The sequence below is a fragment of the Pygoscelis adeliae genome, unplaced genomic scaffold (assembly GCF_000699105.1).
Source record: "Pygoscelis adeliae isolate BGI_AS28 unplaced genomic scaffold, ASM69910v1 Scaffold171, whole genome shotgun sequence".
Lineage (NCBI taxonomy): Eukaryota > Metazoa > Chordata > Aves > Sphenisciformes > Spheniscidae > Pygoscelis > Pygoscelis adeliae.
In genome coordinates this window covers 8537690-8551969 of record NW_008824186.1, presented here as the reverse complement: position 1 = coordinate 8551969, position 14280 = coordinate 8537690, and the positions used below count along the sequence as shown (strand labels likewise).

The 14280-nt window shown below is 37.3% G+C and overlaps 1 protein-coding gene across 1 annotated transcript in view; it reads left to right on the top strand.

The window, feature by feature from the left end:
* The window catches only part of SHANK2 (SH3 and multiple ankyrin repeat domains 2), a 319337-nt gene that overhangs the window by 97220 nt on the left and 207837 nt on the right, over positions 1-14280 (top strand). The window contains exon 12 of the mRNA XM_009334543.1: positions 11769-11882. Coding sequence (XP_009332818.1) covers positions 11769-11882 — 114 coding nt within the window. The remainder of the gene's footprint in view (positions 1-11768; positions 11883-14280) is intronic.

Sequence of the window (14280 nt, the reverse complement as noted above, 5' to 3'; positions counted from 1 at the left end):
ATGGTTTGGGACCAGCTTTGCAAGCACCCAGTATATGAGAATAAATGTTAAGAGAAGTAATGCATAATACTACTTCATAAAAGCCTTCAAGTGTCGAAAGAATGGGTACAATCTAGAGAGAGGTAAAGCTACATTATGAGTAACTGTCACGCAAAACTGTAAAGCAAATTTAAAGCAAATGTGATCTTTTCATACCTTTACAAAAGAATACTGGTTCTTGGGTTAAAATGTGAAGGCCTGGGGTCTTCTGTATGGAGTATGGAGTTCTCACTGGAAGGGTGGAGAAACAAAACAGTTGAGAAAGATGCTTGTTGGTCAATTACAAGAAAATGAAAAAAATGTCGCTTACAGTGGGAAAAAAAAAAGTTTAAAAAAAGCGAGACTTCAGCACGCGCCAGAACTCTTTGCTTATTCGTAATCTCAGAAAATTTAACACCACCAGGAAGAATTGCCGGTACCTACAAAGGATGAAATTTTGGGGGTCGTGAGTGGTACTAAATAACTTTCTGAACTGAGTGTGTTTGCAGAGATCTAGGGGGTGCCAACAGATAAAGAATGAGTATGGTTGAGCACCATCATCTATTCTTAGGGGGATGTTGTATCCCTACACAATTGTGTTCGATTCACTTGTTGGATTTTAAGATGTAGCGATATTTTTGTTTATGTAGAGGATGTAAGATGAACAGAGATTCTCGTCACCACAATAAAACAGTAGAGACTCCAGGCAGTTCTGGAGAAAGACAAGACAGAAAACGTGTTCCCTGGCAAAAGAGGAGAAACAGTGCAACAGGTTGCTTGGGATGCCGCGTTTTGTAGGGGTGTTCGTTGTCTGGCTGCTTGTTTACATTAGAATTTGAGACTATTATATGCAAAAACATCCCAAGAAGAAGGGATTTAAATTTCATTGAAGAGTTTAATATTTTAAAGAAAATAGTTCCGGAGCCCTTGGTTCCAAGTAGTTATGACAGTAACTGGAAAACAATGCAAGAAGAAATTAGTCCACTTTCCAAATCTTCTTACAATAATATGATCTAAACTTGAGACCAACGATTTTTGTGGGGGACACTAACCAATGAATGTCAAAATGCTGAAATAGCAAATGAGATCGTGTCTGGCCTGTGAGTTTTGCATCTTTATTTATAGGGAAAATCTATGTTTGCTGAAACTGACTATAAATTCATTATTACTGTTAGAAAAAGGGAGACATGCCCATTCAACATCAAATCATCCCTGCAGGGATTATTTTTTTCAGCTTCAAGTATATGATTTGCACATTGAATTAAAATCTGGTAGAGGTCTAACATTTGCAGGCACACTTGCTTTAGAGCATTTTATAAAACTTTGATGCAGTAAAGTCTAGTGAGGTATTTATACGTGTCAGTCTGCTTTTAGAAAAAGCGTACATAGGGATTGTCAGAGTTAGTACTTAGGATGAAATCTTGTGGAGCGTAATTTAAGGCTATTTGCATGGCAAGGCGTGGAACACACGTATGACAGACTCCCATTGCTAATCAGAGGAAAAACTTTCAGAACAAGATCAAATCCTATTTTGTGTTACCATGTCGATGGTTCCTCAGTTGTCACAAAAAATATGTCAGAGTGAACACAACAAGGTCATGTAGAGAAGGAAGAGTCCAGGTAAAAAGGCAGTGATGCTTTAAAAAAGGTCTCAGTTGTGTAACAGTGTTGAGGAAGCCATTCAAACAGGTTCAGTTAAAGCTGGATTCGTGTCCCTGTTCCAGTCAAAATGTAATTATTTATAGAGAATAAAAAAAATTACTCCAGTGTGAGAGATTGATAGGCTCCCTCTCCATCATCCAAAAGCACGGGCAGTAGAGCTTTTATAATCCTCAGTACTTCTTGCGTGCTGTGTGAGTGCCAGAACCGCTGGCTATGAGGAGGTCCTGCTTTTCTTCTCTTTCTGAGCAGAAATTCCCCCTGGTACCGGATATATTTTCTGTCTTTTAGAGACTTGCTGAGCAAGACCGTGATCCAGTCAGCACCGAGGTTTTGATTTTCTGGGGGTACTCAGGCCTGTTAGGGGTTTGGCGACGCACTGTGTGCAGTGCTTGGAGGAAATGAAACAACATGAAACCCCATGGAATTCAGTTTTTCCTCACTTTGGGAACACCTTAGCCTCACATTTAAGAAATCAAAAGCTTTGTCTTAGCCCCTCTCCTCTGCCAACTTGGTAGCTGCACTGTTCTCTGTAAAACACTGATGCTCAAGTAGTGGCTTCTTGGGTGGTTTGGGGGGATTCAAATGTGTATTAGTATTTGCTTTGGGATTCTGACCCGTGTTCAGTCTGACCTTGGGGAGATGCTCATCACATGTACATCCCATGAGACTAATCACGGTAAAGCTGTAGCAAGGCATTTATTACAGGGATAAAAACCCAGAACAACATATTAGAGAAAGGGATTAGTTGGGAAATGTTTTTATGGATTTTCTTTTTTAACTTGGTAGAATTAGGAGTGTCACGGAGAGGGATGAATTCCTAAACTCTTGGTGAAGAGTGCTTTCACCAGATGAAGATGAGGCAGATCTGTTTTTTCTTTCGAAAACCACTAGAAGTGCACGAGTGACAATAGTTCACAGTATATGATATAAGGAAACTGCTCAGAGAAAGCTGTGAATGGGCAAGGTCCAAAGAAAATGTAAACTAAACAAAATGGTCTCGTATTAATAGGCTATTACGTAGCCTATACAGAAATATCTGCTTTATTTTTAGTTGTTAGTCATACATGCTGACATCATTTGTGTGTCTGCCACTCATGAAAGAAGGGCCATGGCTGTTGTAAAAATATGTCTGATATCTTTATTTGTACAAGAACAACCCTAATCTTATGTTTTCACATAAATGAAGAAGAGCTAGCTTCGTTCCTCACTGAAACACTTTTAACTTATTTTGTTTTTCTTCATTTTATATCTAAAAGTCCATAGCAATAAATCTGCCACAATCCCAACACACACATATAGATGAAGTATCTGTAAAATGTATTTTAATCAGCTTTTGCACTGCTAAATTTAATTCTTACACTGGAAATCAAGCAGCCTCTTTTATAACAAAACTCAGACGTGTGAAGAGAATGCAATGCTCCAAAGTTCTTTGTGAGCGAAGAATTAGCAGTTTTCTGTGTCATGAAGATAAAGCAATACAGAAGTATCTGTGCATCCTCAAGAAGGTTACCTGTGATTCAAATCTGTCCTAGCATACCTTGTTGGAAAGGTAACAGTCACGAGTTCCGGGTAGCAATCAACATGGTGCAGACAGTCTCTGGTCACTTAGAAACAAAACAAACTTGTTTTCAGAATCTTTTTTATATTAAAACATACCTGAAATGCCTATGAATTATCCCTCACTGACCTAGAAAGAAAAAAAACACATGGTTGCCTGGTTCGAATACTTCGAGAAGTTCGAATACTTTTGAAGTCTCGCCCTGCTCACAGTTTTACTTTTCTTGTCTTTCTATGTGTCTTTGATACAACATTTCCATTTGCCATGTGATTTCTAGTTATTTCTTCCCATCTTCAGGTCCCGGATCGTAGTACAGTTTGTCCATGGGTGGCTTCCAACTGTAAATTTATACTTTCCTCTCTTATTTTTGTTGCCTTCCCTCATATTACTCTCTCCTCTCTTTCACCTGGAAGGCAAACAGAATACAGGGCTAATTTTGGAAAATGTTCAGTTTCTTTAACTCTTACTGTGAAGAAACAGATTTTCTAGTGCTTAGTATCTAGAAAAATGGGGAGTTATTTCAGTATCTCAAATATGCTCCAGCAGACTTTTTCATGAACCTTCTGAGATGCCTCATGTGCAGGCACAGTCTGCATGTCTGAAAGAGTTTACCACAACCGAGGTCTGTTCTCAGCTACATTCTCTGGGGTCAGAGAAACGGTAGTAATTCAGCAGTAGTGATTCAAGCATCTGTTCTAGGCAGAAAGTCCGTAGTCCTCAGCATTAGAAATATTGACCCTTGCAACACTACTTTTATTTCAGCGTGGTCTCAGCCAGTAGGGCAATCCAAATATATCACTAACATTTTCATTTCTTGTGAAATCTACTTGTAAGTAATTTTGAAAAAGAAAGATTATTAAACCCCTGCTGTGCTTGAAGATATTGCCAACAGACAGTGCTTGTGGGCAGAAGGAAAATTGGTCTCCCGGGCTTTTGCACTTGTTAGATTAGTAAATAAAATACTGGAAAGGGAAGAGCCTCAGAAATGCCGTTTTGTTTCTTCAAGAGTGTTTTGTACCTTGCGTGAATAAGTATGGCAGCAAAATTTAACCTAAGAGGTTTGCATACGCATTGTTTTGCTACTCTTTTATATGAAGGATTAAATTAATGTGAAATGGAGTATTAATCTTACCCAGATTCATTGGTCTATTTTGCTTCCTTACTGTCTCCTGACTTGATCGGTTTGATTTAAATTCCTAAGATAAATAATTATGACTCATCACAGATAATAACCTAATTCATTTCTTCAAGTTGCTTGTATGTGAAGAACAGGAGAGAGTTGTGCTTCAAACTGATATATCAAAGTGTTGTAACAAAGACACGGCCTTGCTCCCGCTCCAGCAGGAGAGCTCGCTTTGCTGCCAAGGCTGCGAGAAAGTCATTAGGACATAAGACCATCCACAAATCCCCGTTGTCTTAGCTCTTGACTACTTAAAGCCAGCCTTCCTTCAGTAGTCAGTAACTGGCCTGAAATATTCTGTAGACAGGGAGTACCAGAAGACCGACAGAAGCTATGAATAGCATATGAGCACACTAGTGTAGTCTGACACAGTAGTACAGGCTCCAGATCTAAGTTGGTTTGGGACCTCTTCTCAGATTAATGCTCTCTACTCTGTATTCCCCTGACCTGTAGTTTGGGCGTCACTGTGGAGAGGAGCAAACTTGACCCTGTCCACATCTTCCTCAACAGAGATGGTGATAAACGTTACAAACTGATGGGTTTTTCCAATGCTCGATTTGAATTTCTGTCCAAAATTCAAATCAGTGCAGAAGATACGTTTCTCATTCTGTTTTTTTCTCTCCTTCACTTCCCCAAACTATTTAAGAGACACACAAATAACAGGAAAAAGATGGTCTTTGTAGAAAGTTGTTGGCAAAGATAAAAAAGGAAGAAAAAAAATATATACAGGGCCAAATCTTGAACAGCACAGCTCATTCAGTTCTGTTTCAGTTGAACCCTATTTCCTCAGATTTAGAGGATTATGTGCAGGTTATTGTATTTGTAGATTTTGACGTAGTGAGTGGTTGCTCTGTCAATAGGCACTGTCATCTTCTCATCCCAAGGTCCTTTTCCTGAAAATTGCTTGTTTACACTGTTTCTTTCTTGAGAAAGTAGAGGTGATAAAAGATAAAAAGCTGTTTTAATTCAGGATCTAGCCTGACGCTGATTGTGGCCGCAGTGGATGGGGCTGTGACATGCACCCAAAACCTGAAGCTAAGGCTCCTTAAGTCTTACCATCTGCTTGCAGTGTGGGTGGCCACAGAGACTGATGGGACACAACCAAGAGATGTGCAGTAAGCTCAGGGTACGGCAGTTAGACTGTTAGGAGAAGTCAGACAATTAAATACTGAATTCCAGGTAGGTAGGGTTGCTTTTCAGATAAACCAGCAGAGTCACTTGGATTACAGAAAGGTGAACTCCTTGCAGCCACCATTGGATCACACTTTTGTTTTGGTGGCAAAACTGGAAGTTAAATGTAAGTTTAAAAAGTGAGGAATATTTTCCGTCCATGTTATTTCCCTAATCTGATTTCTCTGTGAGGTCCCACAGCCCAAGATGGAAAAGAACTGCTGAACTCAGTTTTCTGCTAAAAAAAATGTCTGTGGAGCCGCAGTCGAACCTGACTGCTCAGGTCAATTGTACAACACCAGTAACTGCAGATACACACGGCTTTCCTTCCAGATTGTACGTGGACTGGACAAGACCATTTTCTACATGGCGGCTGGGACACAGTCACTTGTTTGCATGCTGGAGGCCTTAATGTGGTTGCCATCAGGGTGATAGATAATGACTTCCTTCCCGGTCATGTTGCACTGATCTCAAGTTATGTCAGTCTCTCTTGATTAAGTATTTGAAAGGCAGAAACAGTCTGCCCATAAGGCAGAACAAGCAGATCCTGTTCATCATTAATTACAGGAAGGGAGGGGTATGTATCTATCAGGAGCAAGGAGGGGTAGATAAAGAAATAGAGTAATAATTAAACTAAAACCAGATTTTAAGAAAAATATCTCTCTTTAAGAGAGGGCAAGATTAAGGTAACTTGTGTGACCTTCATTTATGTTGTGTGTAAAGTCTGAGTCAAGCTGCACTTCAGATGCAGAGACCTGTCACTCTGCACAGTACTTGTCTCAATATTGTTTTCGATTTACCTGGTTGTATACAAAAATAGATCAAACATTGAATTTTTGTTTACATTGATATGTATACTTAGGAAATAAGTTGCCATTACAACTCAAGGTTAGGAACATCCATTTTTAAGTTGTAACCATTTTAGGGGCTGTTTTAAGCAAAATTGTTTTCATCATTGAAACAGGTTTTCTTGCATAGATTGTCTGTCATTTGGAAGCTCTCCTTCCAAAAGGCAAATCATTCTGAAAATTTCCATCAGACAAAGGTATTTCTACAACAGAAAAGCCCGAATTATAATGTTAGGTATTTCTGAGAGAGAAGTTAGGTCCCTACCCATTGGAAATTAAAAATCTACTTTATTTTTAAAAAGCAAATCCAGAAGATTGTTACATCAAGACAGAAAAACAGAGTTCAGATTTGCACTGAACCTTGCTTAGCCAAAATTCGGATGAAACCCCTTTGTATTTCATTAGGTAAATGGCATTTGATGTCAATAACAGAACAATGGAATCAAGGTCAATAACATATTCATGCTGCAGTTTGAACAGAAGGGACACTGTCGCCATCCCTTTCAGATTAAGAGTGAAATGATGAAATTTTCTGCTTTCTCCTGTGTGTTCTGGAGGGCTTTCAGCTTACATAATTCCACATCTCACTAAAAGTATTGAGATCTTCAACAAGCTCTTGACTAGCAGATACAACTCTTACTTTTAGCTCTGATAGTTCTTACATCAGCATAGGCTGGTTCAGTTGTTAGATTTTTCAATGGATTTTCAACTTTACTTTATCCCCTGTTGCCATTCTGTTCATTTTTCTTTTTTCTCCGGGTTGTAGAAATATTCTTCTTTTTCCAGAAGATGGTCTGTCATTCCCAATCCATATAATTATTTCTTTTCCCAGGAAAGAAGAATGCAGTTTATACAGCACCAAAAATTGATTGTAGATATTACAAAGACATTTCAGATACATCCTGTAGCAGCTATAAAGACAATGGCCTGAATTTGGCTGTAAATTTCATTGATATTTTTGCAAATAAGGATACCTAGAGTAATTCACTCATTGAAATTTCAATATCACAAGGAATTTAGAAATAGTATGCACCATCATTTGATGGAAAAATATTCTTACACTCTATTTCTCGATTGTGGCATAATGAAGGGAGCTGTAGTGTGGAAGAATAAAACTTCTTTGTTGTTTTGATTAAAGTGATTTATTTGGTAGTATATTGAGTAATTAAGCTGTTTGAGATGAGTATGTTATATTGATATTAGTTACAATATATACATTGTCAATAAACTTACAGAAGTTGCAAGAGACAAAACATCCTATGCTCGAGTGGCACTATATATAATTTTCTTGTGTTTTTTTCTGGACTTTGGCAAAGCAGAATCTGGCTGGTATTAAGTATAATACTTTAAAGACACTAAGATCCTGATAGGCACCTGCTTTTACATGTTTTCCTGTTACTGAATTGTTTGGTATTTGTCCAATCTTGATTTGCAGTTTTGTTCACATAATTTAACATAATTCTTGTTTTAAACTATACTTTTGTTGTGAAAAGTCATATCAGGATTCATGATGTTACTAGAACCTTAATTTTACTCTTACAACATCAGATTCTTTTTGTAATTCATGTTGTGTGTAAAGAGACTCTGGCCTGCTCTTGCCATAGCAACCACATCTTTTGTTTTTACTAAAAGCAAAAGGAAAAAATACTTGAAATGATAAAGCTTAATTATTAATTTTGGGAAAGTTATCCTTTGATTTACCATTGTTATGTCCTTCAGAAGGGAAAACGTTGATTAGAAAATCTCTTGCTGGTACCAAATTATCTATTACAATGTGTCTCTTGAGCACTATTGTGAGAGGGAAAAGACAGAAATTAGGGCCTCATTCTAAAAAATCATTCATGGGTACAAAAGATGAATTATATTTTTTGATTTATCCTTTCAGTTCCCGGTTATCCATATTGGAATACATGAAGTGTTGCCAGTTTTTACAGATATGTAGGTTATGGCTTTGGCTCCTGCTGCAGAATTTCTTATTAATGGTACCACCTGAGATATATTAAAAAGATTATTTCAAGTTTTTTGGTAGTGCAGAACCATCTAGATCTCAGCTTCTACATTTTGAGTATTAGGCCATATGTGCTTCTCCTCCATCTCACCAACAATTTGTCTCTGTCTCTGCACATCAGCTGTATCCCTAGCTACCCCACGGTTGCCTCTTGGGTCATCTTTGTGCCTCTTGCAGTCCCATTAGGCTTTCCCTTCCTTTCTTGGCACCCATAATGATGTTTTTCCTTGATAGTAAGTCCAAAGGTACCATCATTTTGTTTGTAGACGTAATCTCTAGACAGGCTTGAGCCAGAATTGTGAAGGCTGGCTGCTTTCCGGCAACACCTCATTTCCCCTTCTACCTCTTTTCTGTAGACATTATGTCTTCAGGCAGGACTACATGTATTTTTGTTTTGCTCTTGCTATTAGTAGTCGCTAATATTTAATAATTCATGTAATAATGATCTAAAGTGGGACTGGTTTTGCTCTGTAGTAATCACTTTTCGCCTTGCACTCACAGATGGACTTACAAAGCAAATTTCTTTTCCCATCTTGGTTTGGATGTCTTATCAGCTGCTACTACCATAAACACATGAAATTACTCTATGGGTGTGAAATACCCAACTTCCTTCTTACAGTGCAAATGCTTTTTGGAGATGGAAATATCCATGTAATTTGGAGCGTCAAAACAGCAGATTTGACAGATTAATAAAATACTGAATGAGGGAAGTCTTTCTCAATCTTTAAGGAGTAGTTGTTCTCCCTATCTTGCCAGTTTGTGGAGTGAAATCAGGACCGAGATTCAGTGCTGAAAACTCTCCTCAAAAAACCCTAATTACTTGCAGTAGGAATCTTCACTGTCTCACATTTTGAAATTTCTTTTGGCTGGAGTCCTACACTCACTTTTATGATTTGATGTACAGTAGGATCCTACAATAATTGTAACATCTATAGATGTTATTAATTAAGTTTTCCAACTTCCTTTTCTCATATATAAGAAATGCACTCTATTCTTATGTGAACAGAGTTTACATTGTTAAAAATGTACTGGAAGCTGATGAATACCCAATATATATTGGATGAATGACTAGGCTTCTGTTTTGTGTAACACTGAATTATCAGGTTGCCCTTGTGTCACACAAGGTGTGTGTTAACACACACAACAAGCCTGTGTATTAATGTGCACAGGCTTTAAACCTTTTCAAGAACAACTGGAATTTGTCAACATATTTTTCATTAGTTATGCCCCAAATTTATATTTATTAATATTTTGATTTATGTGTTATTTTATTAATACAATTAAAGCACAAATCTGGGTTCTTCATTTTTGCTTGCATTTAAATGTAGAGATGAAATATTTTCTGCTTATGTTAACAATATCAATAGGTGTTAGGTAACTAAAAAAGGCATGCTAAAAAGTTTTTGTTTAGCTTAAGTGTCGCTGTAGAGTTGTTGGTGTCTTCCAAGGTTAGTGCCCTCCCCCATTATCCCATAAATACCTGGGTAGGTACAGGTTTCCTCATACATGTCAGAAAGGTGCTTGATAAATTGTGCATTTGGGACCCATCCAGGTGTAGGATTTTGCCTTAATGGATCTATTTCCTGGGGCTTAATATGTACTTCTTATTGACAGTGACGTGCAAATATGCACATGGAATCTGAATTTACTGCATTAAAGGACTTAAAATTGACACATTTAAAAACATTTTTCTGTCAAATATCTATGTTAATAGATATCCATGTTCTGTAAATAATACCACAAATAGCCTAGGATTGCATTAATGAGAAACTAGGTAAACGTTTAATTTCAGATGCGTTTTTACAGATCCTGGTGTGTCAAACCAGGCTTCTTACTACCTCTTTAGTATTACCAAGATTTTTAATTGGTTTTTTGGCCTATCATTGATTTGGTTTTCACCTTACTCTATAGCAGTGCAAATCAAGTTCAAATTCAATGCCATTGAGTCACAGCGGTTCCACTGATACGGAATTCAATTGCAGTCAGGCTCAGAGACTACAATTTTAAAGCCTGATAAGGTATGTTTTAACAGTGCAAAGAATGCTTGTGTTGGAGATCATCAAAGTAGCTCTGAGCAAGTTAATATCCCTACCGTACTGAAATACCCTGCAGAGATATTATTCCAGGTCTTGAAAACCATATGCATACGTTAGGAAAGAAATGTGCTTGGGCTAATTACCCTTGATTTTCAGCAGGGCCGGTTAGCTTGGCTGCCTTAGCTTAGCACACAGCTAATGGAGCTGTGCTGCTTCGACTTCCACGGGCTTATTTTTGGTAGCTCAGGGACCTCTCCACCGAACGTTGTGTTCTGTACAGATGTACTCTGAGGACCTGTGTTGTACGGCTGAGCTACGTTCCCAATCAACCTATTTAGAAGAGCTAACTGTGTTTTTGTTAATCTATAATATCACCTTTGTTCTAATATTAATGTATAGTATGTTTTTAATAGTAAATTTATAGTTTTTAATAGGTATTAAACATACAGTGATTTGTAGGAACTTCTATAAAATTAATTTAAACATAATACTTAGCAAGTATTTAGGATCCTTTCATTACTGTAATTCATCTCCAATTGCTTACTAGTAAAAACATACATTGTTGTTCTGCAGTCTTTTGTCACAATCCTTGTTGAGTCCTAAGAATAATATCGAGATAATTAGAACTACAGGATAAAGCTTTTTCTCCTATTGGTAAATCATTCTCCTCCCTATTATGGCTATCTTCTACCGAGAAAAATCATTGAAATGTTTCAAAAGGCATCTACATTGTGTATCACACCTATGGGATATTGAAGTGTTTGCTGTGTACTCAAACCATTAAATCATATTACTCGACCTACATTACAAATCTCTGGAGCTACCCACTAAATAAAATAGCATGTTTCCTTAGGAAGTAGAAAACATATGAGACATCAAAATATTTATTATTAAAACCCAGTTTCAGTGCGGGTTCAGTTTTACAATGGGTTCAGCACTTCAGCTTAATTTGAACAGGCAAGACAATTTTTTGGTCTTAGTATGACCATGCATTTATGTTTGATAAAAGCAGCAATGAGAAAACTGAAAATGGACAGAACTATGTGAGGGCCAAGGAAACTTGTGACAAAAATAAATTTGGGAAGAGGTTCCAAAGACTGATCAGGGAGGGTCACATTTAAAGGTTACTCTGTGCCCATTTTTGGGGTACCAGCATTTGAGTTACTGTACAACATTTGCTTTTACCAACGTGATATTCAATTATTACTGAGCGTGTTATGTAACTAATCTTGGTATGTACATGAGAAGACAAAAAAGTCTAACGCTTCCTATGTCTCTCTGTATTTAGTTTTAAGCATTGGTGAAGGTGGATTCTGGGAAGGCAGCACCCGGGGACATATCGGATGGTTTCCTGCAGAATGCGTTGAGGAAGTTCAGTGTAAACCAAATGAAAGCAAACCAGGTAATCAGATCAAGTTCCTGTTGAATCCTAACAATGACAAATGCAATGTGTCTGTCCAAGCAGAGAGGCAGCCTGGACGGTAATGTGTGCGTTTGTGCAATACTAGAAACTGGAGAATTAAATAAAGCTGAGCTGCTGAATTAAAAAATAAAGATGGGTTTGTTGATCAGATTTTACTGGATGCTGTCCAAGCAAACGGTCTTTCTCATGAGGGACTGTGCTGTGGAGCACTGCGAAACTGTTTACACAGAACTGTATGCAGATATTTTGTAAAGCATTATGCTGCGTTTTATTTTCTCACAGTATGGGAGAATGGCTAATTAGACAGTTAAATAATGGAAGAAAAACTGGTCAGTCATCTCCCAATCTGAGGTAGTCCTACAATGTATTTAGCTCTTGTTCATAGCAATAAAGTTCCCCCTGTTGACCTTTTACGAAATTTTAGAGGAGGCATCCATTAGTGGGATGTTCCATATACATCCTTGCTGATGACAAAGAAAATTGAATCCTCCTTTATCATACACTTGTGCTGCCATACGTAAGTAAAACACAAGTGACTTTAAGCAAGGAGTCTTTACAGTTCTGGTTTAATAAAAGAAAAAGAAATGTACGTTGAAGCATGTTATTTTAAGAATTACCTACCATCTCATAATTTCTCTGCTTTTAAGAATTAAGATATGAGGACATCCTCTCTAATTAAAAGCTCATTATAAATGAGCTCTGAGAATATAATTAATGCTCTCCAGGAGCGTATGCAGTTTTAAATTAACTATTGATGTGTTTTGGATCTCTGATGTATTGATTAAGAACTTCTGGCATTGCACAGACAATACACTAAAATTTATGCATCGTATCATTCATTCACGAACATTGTTCTTTCACGTATGTCATTATAAACTGCACAGGTATACTTTTCTTTTTTTTATGTATACCCACTGTATAAACATGATAGAGTGGAATAGAATGCACTGGACAAGGTAATTTTTCCAGAGTAGTAAGGATTTGGAAATATTTATACGATTTGATAATTATTTTAATTTCATCAGTTATAATGGAAGCTGTGGCAAGATGAAATAGAGTTTAAGGGATGAGCAGAAGAGGAGGCAAAAAGTTAGCTTTTGTAATATGAGAACTTCAAAAGAATGAGGGAATGAGGCATTGGGGACACTGCTCTAGATAACTAAACACTGTGTGAAAAGGTTATACTTCTTTCCTATTTCCCTTTTGAGAGAGAAAAAGAGAAGGAGGCAAAACCAGATCTAGTATTTGGAGAGAATGGATTTAGGCTCTGAGAATAGAGAGAGAATAGTTGTGTAGCTCTTCAAAGGGCTTAAGAACAAATCAGAATTTGAAGATGGAGGAATATTAAACAGGAGGACGATTGAGGTTGGAACTGGCAAATCTAGGAGCAGTGCAGTTCTCAAATACTCGATGTAAAAAGAGAATAACAAGTTGCAATTCTAGTGTGATTTCATTTGTTGGAAACGTTATCGAGGACGAATAAATTCAGTCAGTGTGGAACATGAGCTGGTGAAGAGCCACGTGTGAACCACTCTGAAGATCCTGCAATAAAACCTTGGAGTCACTTGATTGAAAGACTTCAGAAAGATGTAGTCTGTATAAGTAAGTAATCACTAGCACCTTTCTTGAGTCTATTATGGCAACTCTGCATTAAATTTGAGCTGTGCATTTGTCTCCAAATCTGACGAAAATTCTGGGGAGGGACATTAAGTGGAGTTCTAAAATATGAAAGGAGTTTTGCAACTTCTTTAGATATATACAGTGGTTTTGAAGGGAAGGTAACCAAACCTGTTTGTCACAAATCCTTAGAGATCTTTTTCAAGAAATACTGTAGGAATTAAATTCAGTATATGACATGATTGCTTTAATATATGACAAGATTGTTTCCGTGCAAAAATTTCTTTGATCATTCAAAGGAAAATGAAAATCAAGAAAAAAATTGTCAAAGAGCAGCAAAAGGATTACCAAAGCTGGAAGTGTTAAAAGAATATCAACAGAAACATCTTACAAATTTTCTGACGTGAAATTATGAAGACTTATGCCATGTGTCTGCCAAAACACCAGAGCATTTACTCTAATTTATACCTATTGCATACCATTGTCTTTCCGATTGTTTTCCTATTTGCTTATAGTATAGTGTGAATAATGATGTCGACATAGCTTAAGACTTTAAATGCACCATTCTTCTACTCCAAAAAAAGATGAAAATATAATTGACTAAGCACAAAACGGGCACATTTTCTATACTTTTGAACTTGTGCACTCACATATTTTGCTGGGCTGTCTTGAAAAATGTCCTGCACCCAGAAGGCACAAATGAGGTACAGTGCTTCTCTGTGTAATGTGATGGAGGTTGGAGCTGTGAGTATGAAATATA